Source organism: Rhinolophus ferrumequinum, chromosome 9 (assembly GCF_004115265.2).
Source record: "Rhinolophus ferrumequinum isolate MPI-CBG mRhiFer1 chromosome 9, mRhiFer1_v1.p, whole genome shotgun sequence".
In the NCBI taxonomy this organism is placed as follows: Eukaryota; Metazoa; Chordata; class Mammalia; order Chiroptera; family Rhinolophidae; genus Rhinolophus; species Rhinolophus ferrumequinum.
Window position 1 is genome coordinate 74457021 of NC_046292.1, and position 26138 is coordinate 74483158.

At 37.1% G+C, this 26138-nt stretch overlaps 1 protein-coding gene across 4 annotated transcripts in view; it reads right to left on the minus strand.

The window, feature by feature from the left end:
- The window catches only part of CDKAL1 (CDK5 regulatory subunit associated protein 1 like 1), a 623742-nt gene that overhangs the window by 135651 nt on the left and 461953 nt on the right, over positions 1-26138 (minus strand). For all 4 annotated transcript variants that reach the window (XM_033115842.1, XM_033115843.1, XM_033115841.1 and 1 more), the window contains one exon: positions 23887-24067. In XM_033115842.1, the coding sequence (XP_032971733.1) occupies positions 23887-24067 (181 nt within the window). The remainder of the gene's footprint in view (positions 1-23886; positions 24068-26138) is intronic.

Here is a 26138-nt window from a genome sequence, read left to right on the forward strand (position 1 = left end):
CAGGGAGATAAGGAGGTAGCTTTGTTGAATCAAAGAAATGGCTAACTGATTAGAGCACATGGTGCAAGAAACATGACAAATGATCCAATTAGTGTTTCAGAAAGAACTTCCTAATGGTGTTAAAGACAGAGAGTGGGAGCAAGGGTAGAGGTGTGAGAGAGGATGTGGCAACGGTTCAGAAAAAATGACAACACCCTAAATTAAGCTAGGGGCAAGAAGGGGAAGTGGGATGAACGTGAGAAATAGCTACAAGGCAGGAATAGCACTTAGTGACTGATTGGATAGGAGCACAAGGGAGTGCAGAGCAGAGGAAACTCCAAGATTTCTGGCTGAGATAACCAACGGGAAAGAAATGCCCTGCACTGACCCAGGAACTGAAGGAGGAGAATTCAGCTTTCAATATAATGAGTTTGAGGTGGCTGGCTGTGAGACATTTGGAGGGATAATGAGAAGGAAGTTAGATGTAACGGTACGGCGCTAGAAGAGAGATGTAGACCACAGATTTGGGAATCATGAACCTCTTGGGATAATTTAAAACAGGAGAGGAGACGTGATCACACAGGGAGTATACAGAATGAAGGAGACAAGAAGATGAGAGGAAAAGACTGGGGTTAAAATACAAGTAAATGATAGCTCTCTGACCTTGGGCCAGGTATCTGCTCTGGACTTCACATGTACGAGGAAGCTGGATTATGTAGGCCCCTAGTTCTCAACTCTGGTTGCAGGTCAGAAACACTGGGGAGTCTTTAAAACATACCAGTGCTCCAGTCCTAGTCCCCAGTGGCACTGATTTAATTGGCATGGTAGGATCTAGGCAAGCTTATTATTTAAAAGCTTGTGGGTTTTCCAACGTGTGCCTCAAGTTGAGAACCAGTCGCCAAGGTGATCTCTAAAGTCCCTCCCCCCACTGTTAACCTCTATTCTTCTAGACCGGGTCCCCACTGTCTTTCAGCTCCTGCCATTCTGGGTTCTGAATTCTAGCAGGCTTTTTTCATTCTTAATCTCCATGTTATGTTTGAAGCTTTGCCTTATTTCCTGACCTCTTCCTTTACTTAGAAATGGACTCTACGCAGGAATTCCTCTGGGGCACATTGAGGCTTTGGCTGCAGTGAACAGGCGGCTGTTATATATTTAGTTCCCTACTTGGTGAGTGCTTCTGAAAAATAAATGGAAAGCTAATTTAATAACCCCGAACCTTTATTTTATTATTGATGTATAAAACATCAGAAGCTTAATTAAAAGCACTTGACATTATCAGCACTCAATCACAATCTCACTTTTATATTGTATATATTTGGATGGTGTCCCTAAGGTGATGATAATCATTCAAGATCGCTGAGAAGAAGGAAAAAACAGGTCCCTGGAATTTAAACATGAACTTCGAAATTTAGAAAGCCATTAAAAATATCAATGATGTGAAATACAAGTACGTTTGGTGATCTAAATAACCAAAAATACTTTGGAAAATAGACAAGCTACAAAAATCTCATCTGCTTTTCCTTTATAAGACACATATAATACTTTCATATTCTATGAGCAATAACTGAGGATGGTAGAGAAAATAAAGAAAAATATGGCTGCTCTAAATTGACAGATTTTTTTCACCTCTTACCTTCTAGTAAGAGCCACAAGATAATTGAGATTATCTGCTGACTCTGACTGTAGTTTTGAATTTCCTTCTCTCCCAGTTACAGCAAAATTCAAGGAGAGTTATCAGGTTCTTTAGTTTCTCAAATCTCCACAGTGGTGGTGGGGGTGGAGGTGGGGAGTGAGGGGTGGGGCACAGTGTAAGCATTTCTTAGAGGGCATTAAAACAGCAGAATTCTAAGAGTGAAAGTTCGAAAATAGATAAGTGAATTGGTTCACCCATCTGTAATGGCATTTAAATAAAATAACGAGGCAAATGTGGAAATCTACCACTGATTCTAAAACACAGTAGCTATCCATGGGAAACACTTTTTTTGTTGCAGGCTTGTGGTTTCTAAAATAACCTTGGTGGAACTGAAGGTGTAACCATCAGCCCTCGTTTTCCCAGTGGGGTTGGTAGAGGCGCAGTGGCACCATTTACCCTGGCAGGTCCTTAACTAGGCAACAAACACTGGAAGAAAATGCAAATAGGAAACTGCATTAATTCAGTGGTAGCTGATAAAGTAAAATGTAACTAGCCATATCTTCTTATATCAAATTCACCTTATTTTCTAAAGAGAACATTTGTTTGCAAGGAAAGGTCATTCTCTGGAAACAAAGGCAAGGCTGGCACATAAGAAAGGAAGGAGACTTAAGTGCTTTGCGGTAATAGGTGTTGCTAAAATGAGTAGCCATGACAAGCAGTCAGAAAAGAAACAGCTTTTCAACATAAAACAAATCGCTCCAAAGTGAAAAGAGAGTCCAGGGGTACTGAGTACTACAGACGCACAATGGCTCATTCAAAGTTCCTTTGTGTGGCAACTTCTGGGTGTTCAGAAGTAGCGCACGGGAACATGAGTTGCTATAAACATCAATTCAAAATCACTTATCTTCACTCTGCCCTTATAACTGACCACAAAAGAGAGTTTACCTCATATCTGGATGATTGTAGTAAATATTTTCTACCCTGGACTCCCTGGGTCCCATTTTCACCCTCTAAATCAAGAGATGACAAAAAATGGTCCATGGGCCAAATATAACTGGCTACCTACTTTTTTGTAGTTCAATATGTTTTCACATTTCACATGGCTGAAAAAATCCCAAAAGAACAAGACTCACTGGTGACATATAAAAATAATATGAAATTATTCAAAGTTTTGTAAAGTTTTACTGGAACACAACCACACTCATTCTTTCATGTTCTGTGTGTGGCTGCTTTCATGATACAACGGCAGAGCCGAATGGTTGCAGCAGAAACCGTATGGCCTGTAAAGCCAAAACTATTGATGATCTGGCCCTTTACAAAAAGAGTTTGCCAACCCCTACTCCAAACCATTGGTGTGAAACTCTGGCTGCACAAGGAATTGCCCGGGGATTTAACTAATACGGATGTCTGAGTTCCATTGACAGATTCTGATTTAATTGATCTGGGCTGCAGCCTGGGATTTGAAATTTTCTAAATCTTTGCAGGCGATCCTAATGTGAAGCCAGGGTTTAGAACCGTTGCTTAACCCACGTCTGTTCTGAGGCCAGAGTGGGTTTTCTAGTGCATCGTCGTGTAACATCATTCTTCTCTTTAAAAACCTTCAAAGACTCCCTAATGCTCAGAGAATCAAGTTTCACGTACTGCATCAGGACTTGGCCATGTTGCCCCCACTAACTCCAAAGGCAACGTCTTGATCTGACAGATCTGCGTTTTCCTGAGTCCACCTCTTGCTAATGCTATGTCCCCTGTGCCTGGAATGCCTTCCTCACCATCTCCATGTGGTAAATTCATTCTGAAAAGCCCAGTTCAAGGATCACCTCTTTCATGTTGGATCTCCAACAAAAAGAACCTTTTTAACTATGTGCTCACACAGGTCTCTATCATTTTCACTGTGTACCCACACCTCTTTGCGGGCAGAAACCACATCTTGGTCATCTGGGTGGAATCTCTTCCCTCCCCCACAACACTTCATTAAAGTGCCTTGCATATGGGAGCTGTCAAGAAGTGCTGCCACCTCCTTAGTCCCACAACATTTTGGTTTTACCTTCATCGAACCTTCTAGTCCCTCAAACTATCCACCCAGGTCAACTGTTCCCTCCAGGCTCTCAATTCGTGACACAACACTTCAACTTCAGTAACCTCGGCTTCCCCATTCCTTTGTCTTTCTCCTTACAGACTCTCGATCCCCACCTCATGTTATTCCAGTCACTTCCCCCAAGCAATCTGGACCCCATCTGTGCACTGAGGCCCTCTCAGCTCTCCTCGGTCACTCCTCCGTGAAGAGAGAGTCAGCTGCTCTTCTGATTCCTCATAAGAGCCTTCCAAACAATTTTTTTCTGTCTCTGTTTTCACCCTCTATGTCTAAAATTCATTCTCCACTTATTCTAAAACTTACTAATAATTGAATGAATAATTATTCATTTGACATATTTACCGCATGGCCACCATGCTGCAGGGACCATACAGACTAAACCCTGGTGAGAGGGGAGGCAAGCCAAATGAGGCCGTTAGACTCAACCGAGCTTACAAACTATTGGGGAGAATAAACAGTTACTATACTTAACCAGCAACCAGGCACACAGTAAGTACTGAAACGTTTGCTGAATGAATCCCCAAAATTCTGGGTATTAACACTTGGTGTTAATACTGCTCACCAAGTTGCTGTGCCAATGAATGACCTGTTCATGATTCTTACACAGATTACTAAATCAAATGCAAATTTATTTTACGTTGAAATTATTTTCATAACTATAAATGGTAGTTCAACATGATAATTGTAAAAACTCCAGAATTTGAAACTTCTTTCCCCCGGGATTCTGCTTTTGAGTCCATTTATATTTCTTGCACCAACTTTTTCTTAACATGTCTGCTCTCTTATAAAGCTTGCTCCTATCTCTGACAAGTTATATACAGGATAAGGGAATGACAGCATCCAGTGTCTTTCGCTGGGTATAGGAATATTAGGAGAGGGCAAAATCAACGGCTACATAACATGGATTATCCCTACCTTAATACAGTAGCCAGTAACAGTTCAGAATATAGTTAGATCCCTGATGTGCTGTCCACATATTAGACACTAGGTTTATAAACATACCGAACACTTGATAGAACAAGAATAAACATCTTGCCCCCACCGATGTCCCCCTCCCTTGGTTACTCTGAAACTAAGCAATTGACAAGTAAAGAATATGGGTTTCAATGTAATTCCTGTTAAATTTTTCTTTCACACAATTTTAGTATATCTAGACCATTCATAGATGTAAATATTTACCCATGTATGATGAGGTTTCACTATTACTTCTAAAATTTAGAACATTCCTTTAACACATGACAAGATAACTATTCTCACAGGGATATTTCAGAAGGATTAGCAATTACCCTGTTAAAACTCTTGAAGTGTGCCCCATTATCACAACAGCAACAGTGTGGGGCAACAAATTGCTTCTCTCTGTACTACAGTGTTTATTTTTGTCTCCAAGTGTTACTATGTTGTAAATTATTTGAAATTAGGGAGAGGCTAGAAACAAGTGGTTTTATTTAACTTTTTCCTATTTGCTTAGTAATCATGTCTGATACCTGTAAATTATTTAGTAAAGACACAATGCAATTAATTAAACAAAAGTCAAAAAAGTCATATTAGAGATGTAACTGTGAGAGCAGTATTTTTCAAGTTGATAAATCATGCAGTAAGGGTTTTCTAATTAGTATCCTGAAGTTTCAGGTATTTCTGTATTGCCATTAAATGTTTCTCTTCCTTTTATTTATAAAGATATGGTAATGTGCCTTTACTATACCTAACATTCAGTGAGGGTGAGCTCGGGAACAAAACTTTGTGAAATACAGAGTTGGGCAGTGTGGATCGGCACAAACCCTATTAATACTGAGAGCCTCCCAGCAGCTTCCAGAGGCTAATCCACACAGCCCCCAGGGGGAAATGATGACAAAAGAATGGGAAAACTAAATTTCTCTGACCCACAGATAGTTGCTGTACTGTTCTAAAACTGATCAAAACCAATGCATCTCCTTCCTGACCCCGAATAAACCCTGTGTCACCCCATTTGAAGAGAAGCTCGAAAATTGTGCTGTGCCAGTTATTGCTGCATCTCTAGATAAGCCCACAACTCGTTTTTATTATGATTCCACGAGCGGGACCTGGAAGGTCAGACATGACAATGTAGGCTTGATAACTTTCCTACTTTCTACATCTAATTTAGCACCTACTGTAAAAAATCATTTCTATCAGCAGGGCAACCATCATTCTTTCTGTCCCATCACAGCAATAATAAGAATCTAAAATTCATTTCAGGGGTGGCTGGGCTTTTTGACCTATCTTCTCCTCAAGTACTACGTCAGAAATAGACTTATTTTTGTTCCATATATTAAACATACACATTTTCGTTTTTATCTTTGGCCTTTATGATAAAGGAGTCTTTATTTGATAACCAGAAGACAATTTAATATACAGCTCAATCTTCTCCATGCTCTCGTCCTCATGTCACTTCAGAAATCAGTCGATTCTTTTTCATACTGTAGAGCAAGGTTACTACACAGATAGCCAGTGGATGAAAATGTCTGAGGTTGGCTCTAAGCCAAGCAACATTTTCAGCCACTGGCAGGAAGGGTAGAGGGACGTATGTGCGTGCAGGTGTGGGGAGAGGGATGGTGGCTGAGGGCCTGGAAAATTAGGTAAAGGGCAGGCACGAGGAACAAGAAGTAGCTGAGGTTTTCCCATGCCCATACCGACACCTCAAACAACTCTGGTTACATACAATTCAGAAAAGCTTTCAGAGAAATTAACTCATGTTCACATAGTAGGGAAAAAAAAATGTCCAGAGACTGTACGTACCCACTGACAGGGCTGACCATTTTAAATGATGAGAAAATACGTAGCATGTGATGCTTCAACGGAGTCCACCCCCACAGACCTCTCGGGAGCTTAAGTACTGTGATCCATCAGCCAGGCTCTCCATTCTTAGGGGGCCTGGCACTGAAGGCACATTCGCAGGTGAAAGGAGGCCTGTCCATCAGCCTCGGGATCCTGCCCTCACTCCCCCGTCAATCTCATCTCCTGACTCTTTCCTCTCCTTCCCTCTTCAGCAAGGAAGAGCTAGCTAAGCAGCGAAGGACCCTGTTATCCACATTGTATGTTTTCGGCCTTTTAGTGGGAGAAGGCCTTAAGGTGCTTTTTTTTTTAAAAAAAAAAAAGGCCTGTAGGTTTAACATGTATGCATGTTTAGGCTGCAAAATGACAGATGTCTTAGAAAAAGCTGAATAAACTACCTGGCTGTGAAATTTTAAAGGAGTTATGCTTAAGTAACTTTAATCAATGTCATGTCCACACTTTTTCTGACATATAGTGCTTTATAGTTTCAAAATGCTCATAACTATACTTTAATGGTAGGAATTCATCCATTCACTCAGATTTACGGAATGGCTGCACTACCCATTTTGTCCCCAGTTAACGGCTGACCCTTGAGTAACATGGGTTCAAAGTGCACAGGTCCACTTATACACAAATTTTTTTTCAATACTGTGAATGTATTTTCTCTTCCTTCTGATTCCTTAATAACTTCATTTTCTTTGGCTGACTTTATTCTAAGAATACAGTACATAATACATATAACATACAAAATATGTGTTAATTGACTATTTACGTTATTCACAGAACTTCCGGTCGGTCAACAGTAAGCTTAGTTAAGTTTTGGGGGAGTTGAATTATACCCGTATTTTCAACTGCAAAGGGCTCAAGGCCCCTAATCCCTGTGTTGTTGGGGGTCAACTAACCTCCCTCCCTTCAGTCAGTAACTGGATCTGTTGGCTTCCTCTATCACTAAGAGCAAGTGGCCATAAACTTTTTTATTTTTTTTAAAACATTTTCAGAGCAATGTTGGAAGTTCTTTATTAACCTATCAATTGTAGAGGAATGCTATATATTCTTTTTTACTTCTTTTTCTTTTGTCAGTGCCAGCATCTTCCTAGGTCATTATACTCATGTGTGCCTAAACGAGGTTCTAGGTTGGAAAGTTTGCCTTGGCATAGTCTTTCTTGGGGTATGTTGCTTGGGTTTTAGCAGTTCTGTTAAACCTAACCCCCCCCGAAGCATTTGCTTATTTTTTCAGTTGTTTTCCGAAATCAGTTATACTTCCATATAATCTAAATGAGTCAACAAGCTCGACACAGTTTCCTAGTTTACTTTTTGAATTTGTTTTCGTAGAAGTAACTACCTTCAATTCTTTTAGTTTATTATTTTGGTATTAATATGATCATACTGCTAAAGAACATGACTTTATTGCTATTCGTAATGTTTTAGTATTAGATACTATCTACTGATTTCTTGCTATGGAAGATGAGCTTTCATTCCTTCCCCTGCTCACCCCATTTACATATGTATATATCCCATCTCCACTTCCCAATGTGATTGTATCATATACCTGCCATTCAGAATTCAGCTATGTAATAACTATGATTATATATCCTTTCCTATATGGAGAAATTAGTAAGTAATAAATGTGGTCCCTAACTTTTAAACAAGGTATATACTATTCAACTTTTGCTGTTAGGTTAGTTGTTTGGAATCAGGCTGCACAGTTTTCATTATAAATGATGATTACTTCTGCTAGAACTTCTACCCTCAAAACCCCAAACAGTAAAAAAAGAAATCCAACCAATTATTTAACCTAGATCATGTGTGTTCTTTCAACTGTACGTAAGGAGCATTTGTAAATTGCTTCTGTGGACTTTTCCAGTTTCAGGTCATATTGCACTACTCTTGTTAGTGGTCTCTTTTCGTTCTGTCTCAGATCTCTGTGAGCACAGATTCTGGAAGTACTATCTTTGTTCTTGACCTGTTTTCCTCTATTAGGTTTATATGAAGAATATTAACTAACCAGATGTTCAAGTATGTTGTTCTCACGAATGAACCAATTTCGCAAAGTCAGTATCTTTATCCAACTTCTGCAGCAATTATGTGGTCAACCTATATTTAATCTTCATTCTATTCCACAAGCATTCATTGTGGGTGTCTTACATCTACAAGGAAATGTCCTAAGATGGCTGTTCTACTGTGGACAGGAAGTAAGCCAGGCAGGTGACACAAGTCACTATGCACATTGGTCCTTATCAGGACCATGGATAGCTTTAGGATATCTAGGTATACCAAAAACATATAACATTTTGGTGCATTTCTGCTATTTTCTGTGAAGAGTGCATATGTATGTGTGTGTTGTAAATATTTTATACGTATATATAAAATCAGATTCTCAAAAAATATTAAGAACCATTGAGTTTCAACTTGTTTGATGCAGTCAGTCGGGTGTGAGCTACGGTTGAAAGAAGGTGTGTTTTAAAGTGTGCTGTAAATCATCCTCCATTATAACAATACTCCATGTCACACACTGCTTCTGGTATATGGCAATTTCTGTCAAATGAAAACATTATGGTGTGTCATCATCCACCTTATTCACTGGATCTGGTACCATGAGACTTCTGGCTCTTTCCCAAAGTCAAGGACTTTGTCCTGATTCAGCACATCGAGGCAGCCACGACAGCGCCAACTAAAGACACTCATGAAGGAAGACTTCCAGAACTGCTTCAGAAGTGGCAAGAATGATGGGATAAGTGTTTGAAGCAAGGGGAGTATTTTGAGAGGGATTAACGGCAATGTGTCTTTTACTGCAATAATTTTTTTTATTTAAATATTCACAGTATTGTTTGATCACACCTCATATGCTTTGGAAATCTGGAGCCCCATTTCAGATGGCTTCTCAAAGTTTTAGTTACAACCTAGCATACAGTCCCTTTCCCTAAGAAGAGTTCTAATAAAAAACAGTGTGCGCCGTCTCATTCTATTTCCAATGATATCTGGCATTAAGAGTACCAGACACATAATTTGCCCACAGTTTCATGAAGTGTATGATACTTATTGTTTTGTTAGGTCTAGATGCAGAAGAAAAGAGTCCACAAGACCTATGGAAGGATAATTAAACAGATAAGGTCAAGTTAAGCAACGCCAAATTAATTAATGAATAAGGAAGAGAGACAGTAGGCCACAGGGGCTCAGCATACCATCTTAATCAATGCTTAATACATACACGTTTCTGAGAAATGTGTTTTTAGGATAGTGACATCTGGATCTAGCAAGATAGTTAAGAATTAAGGATGAATGACTATGATATTTTTTTACCTTTGCAAGTTTCCTCAAAGTTTCCATTGTTTTTCTCCTGTTTTCAACAGAGACTAGCAAAAAAGTCAAAGTGAAAAAGGAGTTGGGCATAGCGAGGAAGAGCTTAAGCCTTGGACCTTACTTGGAGCTGGTTCTGGGGTGAAAAAAAACATGGAAACTATTAGGCAGGCAAAGTGGGATGCCTGGAGCAGGCTAGAGATGAAACTCAATGCAGAGCCTGACCCTAAACACTTACAGACACCCTACGAACGGAGAGAACAGGACTGGTATCTGCCTGTCGCCCCCGTGCATTCATTCATTGCGGCCCAACCACGAATGAAGCACTTGGCAAATAACTTTACCTTGCCAGGCCTCAGTGAGCACAGATTCTTACATCTTTCAAGTTGCCATGCTTGTTAAAGCATTTTGCCTTTAAATGAGTAAAATTTGGGCTCTAAAATCCTATGCAATTAAAATAGAAATTGAGGATTCTGTATTTTAATTAAGTCTCTCAGAGCTTTATTTTAGGCACTGCTTTTCTTTCTCCCTTGCCACTAGAGTTGACTGTAGATAGAGTGGCTAGGAAGCAGAGTATAGAGACAGAATGCTTGGTTTGAGATCCTAACTCCACCACTGGCTTGTGACTTTTAGCAAGTTACTTATACTCTTTGTGCCTCAGTTTCTTCAATGGTAAAATGGGGATAAGCACAGTCATTAAATGAATCTGTGCCTGGCATGTGGTGGGCACTATACAAGGTGGAAACTACGAGCACCGTCGAGTTTACAAGTCATAGGATTCTTCCTTCAAAGTCTCTCTCATTCATTCTTTTCTGCCTACTCTCATATTTGCCAGCAAAGCTTGGACCGCTTGACCTCATGGCCACACTATTTTCTTACCGTCTCAATGTCTGCCTGCAGCCTTTCTCCACTTTGATACATCGTGCATATTGTTTCTGATTTCATCTTCCTACAATACTACTGAAATTGTTTCACTCTGCTGCTCGACAACATCTAAAGAATGAATGTGGCCTATGAAATACGGATGACGTACTTCTGATTGCTCAGCTTGTGATCATTGTCTATGGTAGGAACAGTCCCAAGGGCTAACGAGGTTGTGAGTCCGGTGCGATTAGGGTTAAAATTCCCTTGACTGGCCTGAAACCACCCCATTATTCATTAGAAACCCTGCACTTTGGAAGAACCAGACTTCTTACAATTTTCTAGAAACAAAATTGTACCTCACTCCTAATATTTTTCATATATAGTGAAAAGCTAAGCTGAAAGGTTACTTTTTCAGACAGTGACCTTGATCATTTCACTCGTGAGCCTCCAAGTTTTAAGAGCCCTTTGTGTCACTCTTACAGCATTCGAGACACACTGTCTTGTATTATCACTATTTATATCACCTTTGTCTTCCTTTCTGGATTATATGCTACTTGAGAGTAAGGAACACCTAGGAGTCATCTTGATGTGTGGTGTGGCAACCAGCTCAGGCCCTTGCATAGAGAGGCTTATTTGATACTAGATAAATTCATTAATGTTATCCTAATGGTAGTTTTAAGTATAATTGTTAACATGGCAGGAGTTATGACTGCTGCAGTGATCAAACAGCCTTAAATTACTCCCCAAAGCCATGTTCTTGGTCATTGTGGGCACTAGGGCTGCTGTGGTCACGGCACACGGGGGAGAAGTACTAGTAAGAGTCTTCTTTCCACTTCCAGTCAGCCCCCGTATAACTCAATAAAGTCAAATTGAACTATTTCACAGCGATTTTTAGGTTCCTTAATGGGACAGATAGCTTTCAGGTATCTGACAAATTACCTATTTGGATAAACTTTTTAAACCTTTGGAGAATGCACCACTTTTCATTTTAATAGCATTTGACTGACTCTCGGTAACTTGGTAAGAATAAGGAGGGCATCCCCCTGGCGTCTTAGGGCTCCTGAGGTTCTCTGCTGACTGACCATCAGGTTAGTTGGGAGGAGATCCATCAATTGCTGTTTTGCATTAACTCTGTAATGGCCCCAGTGATATCAATCATGTTTTTCTGTTTGATTCCAGAACCAACTAAGATTTACATGTAGAAGTCTTCCTTCACTCTTTTATATTTGTTGTTCTTAAATAACAAGTTCAAATCTCCCAGAAAGTAATTTGAAAGGCTACTCTGAGGTTTCACAGATAACAAAGGTCTAGAGAAGAGGCAATAAAGAAATACAGAATGCATGGAAAGTAATTGTTTATTCCAATTGTATGCCTTGATATTGAGTAATATCCAGATAGTCAGTGAGTATAGCAGTGTTTCAGGAGAAATATCTCACCCATGAACTGTGAATTTCCCCTGATAATTAAAGTGATTTCATCCATGAGTTTTCCTAGTTGCTCTTGACCTCAACAAAGTTTTGGATCTGCACAGCTTTTGAAGGTAGTCTACATTCTGTGTAAATATATAGCACTTCCATGAAATCCATTTCTGCCTTTCCAATTTTAGTTTCCCCTGTCACTGCACTTAAAGTATCTTGTTTAAAAGAATATATAGTCTAAGGATTAAAAAAACTGTTTAAAATAATTTGAAGATTTAGACTAGATTAAAACTAAGAAATGAAAAATCTTTAGACTACGTAACTACGGCCGTCAAGCATCATAAAATTGAAAGTGTGAACTAAATCACTAAGATTTTTGAGTTGTCAAGGCCGACATTTTTCTTTCTTCTATGCTCAAATTTATACATACTTGGGGTTGAAAATTATGCAAAAATGAATAACTATACAGTGGAGAAAGCAGACAATATTTTAACAAATGATCAAAATTAACACCATTAATAAGAGGCAAAAGGAACATAGTCTCCCTTCAGATGTCATATTCTGAGGACACAACATCAATTATTTAGTTTAACAGGCACAACACGTAACATGAATCTAACCATGAGAAAAATTCAAGCCCAAATTGAGGGACATTCCATAAAATAAATGGTCAGTATTCTTTAAAAATGTATTTCAATATATTTAATATGAAAGATAAAGAAAAGCTGAGGGAACTGTCTAGATATAAAGGAGAGTAAAGAGATTATGACAATTAAATATAAGACCTGATCCTGAACTGAGTACTATATCAGAAAAAAAAAAACACAATAGGACATTGTTGGGACTCTTGATATTGAAATATGAAATATAGATTAGATAAAGCATGGTATCAACATTAAATTTTCTGAATTTGCTAACAATATTGTGGTTACATAAGAAACTAATTCTTAGGAAATACACCCTAAAAACTAAGTCTGTACTCTGATGTCTGTAATCTACTTTGAAATTGTTCAGGGGAAAAATATCTATTTCTAAGTCAGTCTTTCTGTCCATCTCTTGAGAAACAGCAAATTTAGCAAAATGTTATAAACTGATGAATCTTGGTAAAGGGGTATACTCTAGATATTCTATTACAAACTTTTCTATACAATTAAAATCATTTTGAAGAAGTTTAATATTTTTCTAAGGCCTATAAATAAATAAAAAATCACTGGTATATAGTAGAATAACAACTTTGTAAACCAACATTTTTTTGGTAAAAATGTTCTATTTCTGGAATAAATATTTATATTCTACTGTTTATAAGACCATGGAGTCAGAGGAAGGATGGAGTCTAAGTCTCAGGGATGTCACTTAATAGTCATGTAACCTTGGGCAAATGTCCTTAACTCCTCTGAGACTCAGTTAACTCATCTGTAAAGTGAAAAATAATAGCAGATAGCTAAAAGTATTGTTGGAAGAATAAGATAAGACAAAGTACACGAAAAAGCACAGACTATGTTTGTTTCTGGCACATATTAACATTCAATGAAAGTTTTTCTTTTTCCTGCCCTTCTTATCTTATATACCACTTTATGAAGGTACTTATTATAAAAATAAAGGATCAGGACATTTGTCATAGATATAAGACTTCAGATAGAGTACATTTTTATCTATTTAAATGCGTATCTGCTCATATTGGATTTGTTAGTCCTTAATTATGAAATAAACACAGTTTCAAAGGCAAAGAGTTAGAAAACAGTGTCATGTTAAATTACCAAATATATTCTGTGTGACCTAAATACACATTTAACATAGCTCTAATAGTTGGAAATACACTTATAAGTCCCTTGGAAGGTTATAAATATGGAGTTATTAACAACCATAGTTATAGAAAATATAAGAGCAAAAAATAAGATGGATCATTATAAACGTTCTCTATTTTTTAGAAGTTGTTCCAAAAGAGTCTACTACTTCTCAAGTTGTTATTAAAGTAATAAAAAAGTGAAAACGTGCGTTCAAATTGAATATTACACTTTTATAACTCAAGTTCATATGAAAGGCAATAAAAGAATTATGTAGATCCTTGCAATTTTTCTGAAAACTTATATAAAAAAAGGCACATAATCACCACTGAAAAAAAGGTAGATGTTAAATATAATAAAGATGATTTTCGAAAGGATAGAATTTATATTCTCTTTATTTAATATAAATTCATTCTGTCCTTCTCAACCCTGTACCTACCAACATTTACCATCTGAGAGAAGAACTTACAACCACACATCTTCCTACTGTTTTGGTAATTATAAATTCATAAAGCAGGATAAAAATAAAATGCCAAAAGCAGAAATTAAACAATCATAAGAAAGCAAGTTGAATGCAGTTTTTCTACAGAAGGTTTTTTTTTTCCGTTTTTTTAAGATTTTCTGTAGGCTCACTACGAAGTGCAAATTACAATTGCTATCATTGAACTCAAAGCTCTCAAATCATATCTGACCTCTTCACTGTGATAAAGTTGGATTATTTTAGAACACTTGAAATACTAAGATTCCAAGATAAACCATGATCCCAAACTACAGTCAACACTGACTTTTTTTCCTTGCAATGGCTTGTAATTACAGAAGAATCACATGAAAGGGCTTCTTTAGGTATCAACAAAAATCTGTGTTTTCTTTTCTTATCTTTACCATCCCGAACAGAAACCAAGCCCACAAAACCATGACTCCTTCCTGGAGTTACAGTCTACACATGTCTAGTACATGTCTTGTGTTCTGTGGGTTTGACTACACAAAGCTGATTTACGTGATAATGGAATTCAGTTCATCAATATAACATCAGGACTTAATAACAAGCTAGGCAGTGCTCTGTGGCAGGCAGGCAAGAGGTCAGATTCAGTGGGCAGAAAGTTAGGGGGAGCAGTGAATGGCCAATGAGAGAAGGTTGGGATTTTCTGTGAGAATGATTTAGGCTGAGAGGATTAGAAACATGCTCTTAAAAACAGAATCACCTGTGGCAGTAAAAACTAAGAGAGGCCTCCCCGGTGATACCTCGCTCCTGTGGTGTCTCAGCGGGGCCTGTGTTCGGGTTCCTGCGGATGGGGTGAGTGGGTGGGGGAGTCCTGTGCCAGCCCACATCCACGCACGTGCTTCACGCTCCCGAGGGCACTTCCTTCTTAGAAACAGCACTTATTTTCTTTCATGAGATTTTGACAAGACACTCTGCTTTGGTTTACTCCAAATTAACCACGTTTGTTAAATTCTCTAACATTTCAGGTTCAAGATGGTAGACAACCAAAGAGCTTGATAGCAAAGCCAAGGTATTATTAACACTGGCAAACGTCCCTATACACAGCTGAGACTCAACAAGTCTTGTTATTTTCACATCCTTCAAAGCGCCAAACGTATCGCCTCCTTTTCCTTCAGTCTTTCAGTGTCAGAGTAGGACAAAAGGGAAGTGCTCCATTTAAAATGGATTTTTTAAAAAAAGAATGATCCAGTCGCAGCTCCAGCTTCTTTAAATGTTCCTAAATCCAGAATTGTCTACAGGTTCAAACACAGACGCGCGAGCGCACTAAGCTTATCTTATGGTGCTTAGAAAAACAAAAATATAAAGAAAGATAAAGAGGCTACAAGGAAAAAGCCAATCCTTTAACTGCCCTGTAGAAACAGTCTGGGTACAGATAACATCATGTGGGAGAGGGACAGAGAGTAGACAAGAGCAGGGGTCTGGAGGCGCTGGCATTTCTCCTTTTAAGTAGAAGAGGCCCAGGCCTGGTCGCGGAGCAATCTCATGACCATTAAGAAATAGAACATCAAGAGCAGCAGCCAGCGCAGGAGCAAAGGCAGAAACAAGCTGGAATTGCCCTAAATTTCAGGAACGTTCAAGGGTCCTGGAAGGCGGTTCTGGTCTGCCAATGTCCGATCTGTCAAAGCCAATTAAGTGACCTTCTATAGAGTAAACGGTCTCCCCTGAACACAGAAAGAACTTTGCTGACATGTAGCTAAGTCTCGGATTTGGAATAATTAAGTCCGAAAGAAGAATACTTATTGAAGGTCTTCGGAATACGTTCACACAGATTTCTAAATCCACCTGGTAGTCTCCAAACCTGGCTTGCATGATCTCCCAATTGGGCATTCTGACTCTTTGATTCCCACTCCACTGCAAGAAACTAGAATGAGCTTTTCAAACACAAACATGATCACTGCTGCTCCCCACAGGACAGTCCAAAGCTACTTCTCATGGCTTCGAAGGGCATCAGTCGAAGTCTTGCCTATTGCGCTGGACTTATTCGTTGACAATAACCTATACCTGCAGGTTGCCCTCCACCCTACCAAAAATCAAGCAGAGACCTGCCACACACCTTACTGCCCTAAATATCATGCATTTTACACTCCTTAAATTTTCCGTGTTCTCTTTATTCCCAGGTTTCTTCACATGGTGCTCCCTCTAGGGAAGTGGAGACAGGAGGTGAACACGGAGGCATGTTGGGAACTGTATGCAGCCAGGTGTTGTGGGAGCATCAAGAGTATTGAAAGGAATGGCAAGACCTAACAGTTAAGGGAGGCAGGAACTTCTCTCTGTGATCTTAAGGAAGGTAATTCATGACTCTGAGCCTCAGTTTCCTCACGTGCAAAATAACTATAATGATGGTGCTTACTTCACCAAGTTGTGAGAATGAAATTAGGTAATAGATATGAAGTGCTCAGACCAATGTCTGCTACATACTGATTACTAACTAAATGTTAATTCTTACTGTTATTTTTGTTATGTCATTATTATGATGAGGCCCAAAGATTATTGTGCATGTTGGATAGCATCAAGGGCAAGTTTTCACAGACCCAGGAACGAACACATGTCATCTACAGTCACAGCAAATCCTGGGTAGCATAAAGGGCTAAAAGACCGATTAGTTTCACTGTCTCAAAAATGCTCTCAGATCAAAATATTCCATAGTTAGTACATTAGTTTCCTATTGCTGCAGTCACTATCACAAAACTTAATGGCTTAAAAAATCATGAATTTGTTATCGTACAGCTTTGAGGGTCAGACATCTGAAATGTATCTTATGGTTTAAAATCAAGCTGGTGGCAGGGCTGCGTGATCCTTCTGTCGGCTCTGGGGAAGACCTGCCCCTCTGGCCTTTTCCAGCTTCTCCAGGCCGCCAGCTTTCTTTAGCTCAGTCCTGTCCTTGATCTCCGCTTCTGTCCTCTCACCTCCTCCCTCTAACTTTAAATCTCTTGTGCCCCTCTTCAAAGAACCCTTGTGGTAACACTGAACCCACCCAGATAAGCCAGTTATAATTTACCCATTTCAAACGATTTAACTTAATCATATCTGCAAAGTCTTTTTTACTAAGTAAGGTAACACATTCACAGGTTTTGGGATTAGGACAGACATCTTTGGGGGCCCACTATTCTCTCTACCACTGTGGGTCTCTTGCTGCCATTTTGAGCCTCTGTAAACAACTAATTTAATTATGTTATAGTATTCTTAGTTCCTATTCCAGAAAAATTTAAGTCAATTGATTATGAACAAAAAGTCATCATATTTATAATAAGATAAAAGGTAAAAGAATTGGGAAATGCAGATAACATATTTAGGCAATGATCTAGAAAAAGAAAGCACCTAAACTTTCTAAATATGGTTTGAAAGGTGATTTAAAATCATGACAGAGAATCAACGATTAAGAAGAGTTTCAAAGACCTCAGATCATTAAATTCGATTCTCCATTTGATAAGTGAACACCACCTGTATTAAAACTCACACAAGGTAGGAGATTCCCAACCCTCCCTTTGGATTAAAATCTAGCTCCTATAGTACTTCCCCTTTTTCATCATGAAAGACTCTGTTAAGTGATCTGCTGAAATCTATGTACAACAAAACTACAGTTAGGAAAGAACCAAAAACAAAACCCTAACAAAAAACCGAAATAAAAAAAGAAATGATATGTCCAGAAACAAGGAATTAAAATGACCAACTAGAGGGATCGAATACAATTAACTACATAAGAATCCCTAGATATTTCTTCTAAAAAGAATCTTGAGAAAAGGAAGCTTCTCTATAGGTGTGTCGGGGAATCAATCTAGGATAAAATGCACCTAACAATCTAGAGTATAAAACTCTTGAAATATTTTTTTCCTGTCCCCCAAAGAAAAACAGTTTAATCTGAAAATCAGAAACTGTTTAAGTAATGTAATTATGTTTCTAATAATATAAAAGTATCAGAATCTCTTCCCTTAAGGCAACTTGATGTTCTCTAAAATACTAAGTTGTTAAACTTTAGGATCACACTCAGAAACACAAGAAGTTTCAAAGAATTTAGAGAAAGTGACAAAATTCTTTGTATATGCTATATTTCTCTGTTTTGCTTTTTTCAATGAAGTATGTTCTGGATTTGAGAGCACCATAATATGGTATTGAATAAGCTCCTGCATATGATTTAAAAACATTCCTTATTCAATATCTAGTCCAAGTGGTCATCTTGCTTTGGTTTGAATAACCCCTTATAGGGAAGTCTACTGTGGACAGTTTCATCGAAACTGCCTGTAATCTATCTCCCCCAAGGATGTCCCTCCAGCGCTCTCAGAACACACACTCACACACCTCAAGGCTGAGGCAGGCAGTGTACTGTGGCCTCGTTATCCTTAGGGCAAATATTCTAGAAATTGCAGGTAAGTGTGTTATGATTCTTTCATGATGACATATATTTAAAGATACTATCTGGTTCACTCTGGTTCCAAAAAGTAAGGACAAACAAGTAGGTGGATTTAATATCACAATTTAACATTTTAAACCAATACAAGCATTCCAACAGCAGCTCTTGTCATCTACGATTTTTTCAATTCATAGGTCTCTCAAAGATTTCATCACACCATTATTTTTTATCAAGTTTTCTTAAAACAAAGTTGGAATTGATAGCTAAGGATCAAAAGACTTTTTAAACTTAAGCAGCCTTTCTAGGCAGACTTATAATCTCACCCACAACTTTAAAATATTGTTAGAATTACTTAAGATTAATGAAGATTAATGAAGGAAGACTCAATGGAATAGAAAATATAAACATGCAAATTCGACCTTTCATCTAAAACTCTAATGTCATTCTCATTTGGTTTAGGTGATTTCAATATTAAATCTCTTATACATTGATAATCTTGCAAAAGCTAAGAAAAAAATAATTTTAGTTTATCCTGTTCATGAAAATATATTGCCTAATTTATTTTCATTATAAACTTAAGAGAGTTATACTCTTTTTTTAGTAGCATTAGCAAAAAATCCACTCCTCCCATAAATGCAAATGAAAAAGTCAACTGAATGATGCTTTAATCATTCAGTTGGTGATTTAAATGATTAAAAAAAAAATCACATAATTTACTTCATTTACCACAGCTCTACTATAAAACATTAAAAACACCGGAATTTATTTATATTAATACTAGTATTCATATAAAAGTAGTTATAAAGAAAGGGAAAAGTGAAATTATTTATTTTATGCCATTTATAAGAAAAGAACATTGTTAAGGGCTTGATTTTTAGCGGAAATAAAATATATCAAGGAAAACAATATATTTCCACTGAAACATTCTAAAGCCAGAATAAAAAGCTGCTGTTTGAAAGCAACTGGTATTATACTCTTCTTCCAATAATAGGTTAAATTCTACTTTCACTGTTGATTTTTTGGGCAAAGAAACGGGAAATAAATTAGATAAGAAAGAACTGCTATCCATTTTGTTGCAGTGTTTTATTTTAATGAAGTCTAGTTGCTAAGTAGTTTTACAAACTGCCTGAGACAGGTAGCGTAGACAATTGTTAATTTTTGATAAATTTAAGAGAACAAAGAAGACTCAATACACATCATATATCCTCTTTGATGGCAGATCTCTGAAGTTTCATTATTAATGTGTAATTCCCTTTACTTAAGGTTCTAAATTTTACAATGAAGCTCTTTCAGGCTACAGTTTTTACCTGGAGCATAATTACAGAAATGAGAGAAGTGTTGCAGATTGAGAGGTATCTCCTCAAACAGAAATATGGTGAAGTCCTAACCACTCATCTTTTAGAGAAGGGTCACTGTGGATATTAGCAGTTAAGAGGAGGAGTAGGACAGGTCCCTAATCTAATATGACTGGGGTCTTTATGAGAAGACAGCCATGAGAACACAGAGATACACAGGGACACAATTATGACAATGAAGTCAGAGACTGGAATTATGCAGCCTCAAGCGAAGGAAAAAGATTCCCAGCAAACCACCCAAAGTTAGGAAGAAGCAAGGAAGAATTCCCATACGTGGTATAGAGGGGGCTGGGGCCTGCCTTTGGATTTCTAGTCTCAAGAACTGTGAGACAATAAATTTCTGTTGTTTAAAATGAAATGAGTTATCAAGCCATGGAAAGACATGGAGGGACTTTAAATGCATAATACTAAGTGAAATATGCCAATTTGAAAAGGTTACATACTGTATCATTCCAACTATAGGACATCTGGAAAAGACAAAACTATGGAGACAGTAAAAATACCAGTGGTTTCCAGGTGTTACGGAGGAGGGAGGGATGAAAAGGTGGTGCACAGGATTTTTAGAGCAGTGAAACTATTCTACATGATCCTGTAATGGTGGGTTCATGTCATTACACATTTGTCCAAACCCATAGAATGTACAACACCAAAAGTGAAACGTGTCGTAAGCTATGGATTGTGGGGAATGATGGGTCAATGTAGATTCACTGATGTAACAAACTCTAATGTTGATAGTGGGGGAGGCTGAACGTGTGTGTGAGCAGGGCACGTTATGGGAACTCTATGTACTGCGTATTCTGTTTTGTTGTAAACATGAAACTGCGCTGAAATAAAAAGTCTGAAAAAAAAGTTTCTGCTATGCCAGGGCTGGGTGACTAACGTCTAAATATGTAAGAAAGATACTGAGGGGCTGTGTTTACAAGCACAACAAAAAAGCATCTGAAAGCTGATTTGATGCAATGAGTTGTGTTCTGCTTCTGGCTAAGGCAAACTAGATTGTATCAGACCAATATCTTGCCAAGAATAATTAGAAAAGGTGAATAAAATTTATAAAATATTGCCAAGGCAGTGAGGACCTGAGGGACCAGGATCCCAGAGAGAGGGGAAGTCCATAAGCTCAATATTTGGAGCCACTTTTCCCTTCCAAGCATTCATCAATTTGTATACCATTGGGGGGCTGAGCAGCCAATCAAAAGTGAAGAGGCTCAGAAAGTATGCAGAACCTTATGCATTCTCAGGAGCCTGGGAGACAAAAGTTTGAGTTGAAGACCCGCCATGAAGAAAGGCCTTAGTAACTAGCACAGAATTTCAGTTGAGGCCCGAAAGAGCTCTACTCAGTGGTATGTGGGATACAGCTTTATACCAGCTACAGGAGCTCCCTGCGTGCATCTCTTTCCAATTCCACGTTCAGTGATGTCAAATTTGTAGTTTGAATCCGGCAACAGTGGATGTATTTACACTATGGAAATGGGCAAATGCTACAACTCAGAACACTTCCCACTGAGAGTCAGTTGTTAAACACCAGCACGTACAGGCTGCATTCAAAAAGGCAAATGGGAAATGAACCAATCCTCGGAAAGACTGAAAGACAATTTCAAAAAAACCAGCAATGGTCATCATTTAATAGAAATGATTGGGTACATAGAAAGAAAGACAAATGGTCAGAGTCAAAGGAAAAAAAAAGACAAAAGAAATAAACTAACATTAGATCCAGAAATTGGAGAATTCAGAATGGATTTTAAGATAATCGAGTAATATGTTCAAAAAATACAAAGGAAAATATATGAAGAATTTCACTAGAACACTGGAATCTATGAAAAATAATCAAATTATAATTCTAGAAGTAAAAAATAAACTAAAATTAGAAATTCCATAGATGGGTTTGACATCAAAGTAAAAATAGATGAAGAGAGGATCAGTAAACTGAAACAGCACTTCACAGATTTTAATGTATACACAAGTCACTTGGAGATACAGACTATGATTGAATAAATTGGGATTTGCAGGCAATGGAACATTATATATATATATATATATAGCAATGAAAATGGATGAGCTATAACTACTTGCAAAAGCAGGCTAGTCTCACTGATATAAAGCTTAAAAAAAGAGCCCAACATTTAAACCCTGATGAATTTTTTTCATTTATATCAAACTTAAAAACAGGTCAAACTAATGTATGGTGTTAGAATAAGGCTAACAAATTCTGCTGAGGAGTGGGACAGGATGGTAAAGGGAAGGGCACCTCTGGCCTACTGGTAATGTTCTACTTCTTGATCTGACTGGTGATCACACAAAAGTATTCACTTTATGAAAATGTACAGCTGTTCACTTTTCTGCACATGTTATAGTTCAAAAAACTTTATTTAAATTAAGGAAGTAAGGTTTAAAAAAATACTGGAGTAAACTATAAGGACCACAGATCAGCAGTTGCCAGAAGCTGAGGATGGAAGGAGTAAATGACCACAAAAAAATAAAAGGGGATTTGTTTTGGGGGGAGGGGCTAATGAAACCATTCTACTAGATCTTGGTTGTGGTGGGAGTTACACTAGTGCATGCATTTATCAAAATTCAAACAACTGTATACCCAAAAGAGTGAAATTCGCTGTATGTAAACTATACCCCAATAAAAATTATAATTTAGATATAAAATTATAAATTAACTTGACTTATTTTTATGTTTGTGAAAAGCTAATTATCTGTGGTGTTATAATCTGCTCTTTTATTGATTAAATTAGAAATAAAAGTAAATGGTCTATCTGTAAAATATTTCCTTATCCTTATATACATAGAAACTTATAAAATAAAAATGAAGAAAATTTTGGGAAAACAAAGAATGATATTCACTTTTGTATTACTGGGAAAAATATAAATATATATCTGTAAATATATATATTTATATATAATTATATATGGCCGTATATGTTTGTTTAATTTGCTTTATTAAATATATATTTATATATTATATATTTGTTTTGAAATAAGAATCTATACATATTTGATATTCACATATGATAATACAAAAACAATAATAAGCTTTGGGTTATTCCTTTTAGTATTTTTCATGAAAGGATTTGAGGAAAATAAATGGCAGGGCATACTTTTTTTTACTTATTAGAGACAAAGTAGAAAATATTTGGTTAAAAAATTCTATTTCCTCTTTAGGCTTATTTACATTTTTCCATCTTAAGCCAATGAATCTAGAAACTAAATATTTGTTTGAGACTATTAATTTCTGGGGCATTCTGGGAAACAGTTTGCCTTCATTGGATCTCAAACTTTTTCACATTAAAGTCATCTTACTGTAATCTATCTATAAACACGTAAGGATGAAATTATATCAAGGTTCACTGTAAAAGCAACACACACCTAAATCAGATAGACAGAGAGACAGTAAGTATCAAATTTATCCCATGGAAAAACAGGAAAACATGTGATCCAGTAATTAACAAATTATGAAAAGGGTCTCTTAAGAAGCAGGGAAAATATGAAGACTTCTTTGCTCACAGATTTAAATGTTGTCTTATTTTGAAACATCCAAAGATTTATTTTATAAACATAGACAAATGCTAGATATTAGTTGATTTTTCCCCCCGAGTATCATCCGAACCTCACTCCTCAAAAGATAAAAAGGTGGTATTTAGTTGCCTAAGCTCATTGAACACATCCAAGGTCCCCGGACCTGACGCCAACTTGGAAAACTCCCCATCTTTTGAAACTTAAGGGTTATACTATGAGCCAGCCAGTTGTGTTCAGGTAGGCAACACAGATGCATTTTGATAGCTGTTGACTAAATGTAATACCTTACAAAAAAAATATCTTACCACTTGTGCGGGAACTTGTTCCATTTTTGCAGCAGGAGTTCCTGGTCTTGGGTAAAACTGGTTAATAAAGAGGCTTGGAAATTTGTACTCTTCAACAAGTTTCACTGTTTCTCGAAAATCCTGATCTGTTTCTCCAGGAAAACCACAGATAATATCTGTAGCAATAGTTATTCCAGGAACTCTAGAAAATAATGAAACAAAAATACAAAAATTGACTATAATCCCTCCATAATTATTCTATTTCCCTGACATTATAAATACCATTATTCTTTTTCAAATTAATCAATTTATTTTTAAGAAATGGACATTTGCAAATAGCTTTAGAGTCCTAAATACTAAAAGCTTATGAAAAGCAGTGGCCCTCTGCTATCCTCAAGAGGCACCCATTTTTAATTCTTTGAGTTGTTTCTTTGTTCTTTCTTCTATATTTTAAGATGGATGCCTATTCTGCTATTTCTAGGTTTACTGATTTTTAGACCATATTCACTGATCAAGGTATATGAGGATTTAACTCTTTAAACTCCTCTATCCCTCCACTCCCTATATAATCACTGCACAATTTTTAGTTAAATTAATAGTATTTCCATTGGTATAACTGCAAAGATATCGTTCACTGTGGAGTCAACTGGTATACATTCGTTTTCTTAGTCACAACGCTGAATTTTTCCTAGAGTTCATAATCACCTCTTTAAAAAAATTTGCTTAATATTCTAAGTACCTATGCTGATGTTTTCCAGAAGCTCCATCACATCTGTCAAAAATGAATACTATTTTCTAAACACTCAATATATTATGTAATTCACCTGTTCCATTTTCTCCCCACCTCTGGAAATGCTACTCCTATTTTCTTCAGGTGTGTGTTGCTTTCATAATGAACCAGCTGTAATACTGAAATGTTACTCCTTGATATCCTTTTTCCTGGATTCTATGTCTTTCTAATTCTTGATTATTCTATTTTCCCTAATTCTGCTGAAGCATTCTTTCAGAAGTGTCATCAAAAAGAGTACCAGGAAAACTTTGTTAATGTCTTAGCATGTCTGCACATGTATCAATCCATGATTGATAGTGGCTCTGCATAACACACGCAAATGAAAAGTATTAGCCGTCAGAATTTCATGTTGTTCCATTATTTTTTTAAGCTAGCAAGGTTGCTCACGAGATGTCCAGATTCACTCTGATGCACACTTCTTTATATGTATCCCACTGTTTTTTTTGAAAACTTTAAGAATATTAAATTTATTCTCAATTATTTTAAGTTTTATGATAATAGGCCTTGTGTTAGGTATTTAAATCTTTGTACAAGGTACAATCTGGAGACTCGTGGTCTTTAGGTCTAGAAAACTTTCTTATGTTCTTGTTTTTAATCTCTTTTTTCTCTCTCTGGGACATCTCTTCTTTGAGTGTTGAAACAACTGAATCGCCTTTCTAAGCTTTTCACTGTTATTTTCCATCTTTGTCCTTTTGTTCCATTTTCTGGAAGATTTGAGTTTATCTTCCAACTCGTCTATCGAAAAAATTTAATTGAGTATCTTATTTTACATTTCTGACAGCACTCTCTCATTCTCCAATGTTCCTTTTCACAGTATACTGATTTTGTTTTAGAGATGCAACAACTTTGCTTATCTCTGAGGGTTTCAATCAAGTTTTTTTCAATTTTTTCCTCAGCTCAGTGTAACTGTGTCTGTTTCCTCCAGGTTCTTTCATTTTAGTCCCTCTCATTCATGGTTGAGACTTGCCACCAATAAATAGTGACTCCTGCTGCCCTTTAATATTTAAGAGTAAAGCACTAAAAGGTCTTCATTATAGAGTGACTGGGTAACAAGTGGCATTTGTTTTTGATAGGCCCAAATGTTAGCATCTTGAAAATCATTCCTCTATGGCCACTGAATTTCTCAAGTATGCTGCAATATTCTATTGTATATTAACAGTGTAACAATAACAAAATAACATTAACAGTATCCAAAACTCCAATATTATTCTGAATCCATGAACAACAGGAAAAAATAGCCTCAAACATTTCAAATCACAGAATACCTACCTATACAATTTTTCTATCACCGAAATGCAATTCTAGAAGAATGAATAGAACTGTTTATCTCATTAAGATATACTCAATATTTGGGAGCATAAAAGAGATCAAAGGTTGTAACGATGAGGAAAATTAAATTACTGGATGCCTAATACAAACAGCTTCATTAAAACAACGTGTTTCCATACCTAGTTTGCACAGTCCTTTAATTCCTGTGTGAAAG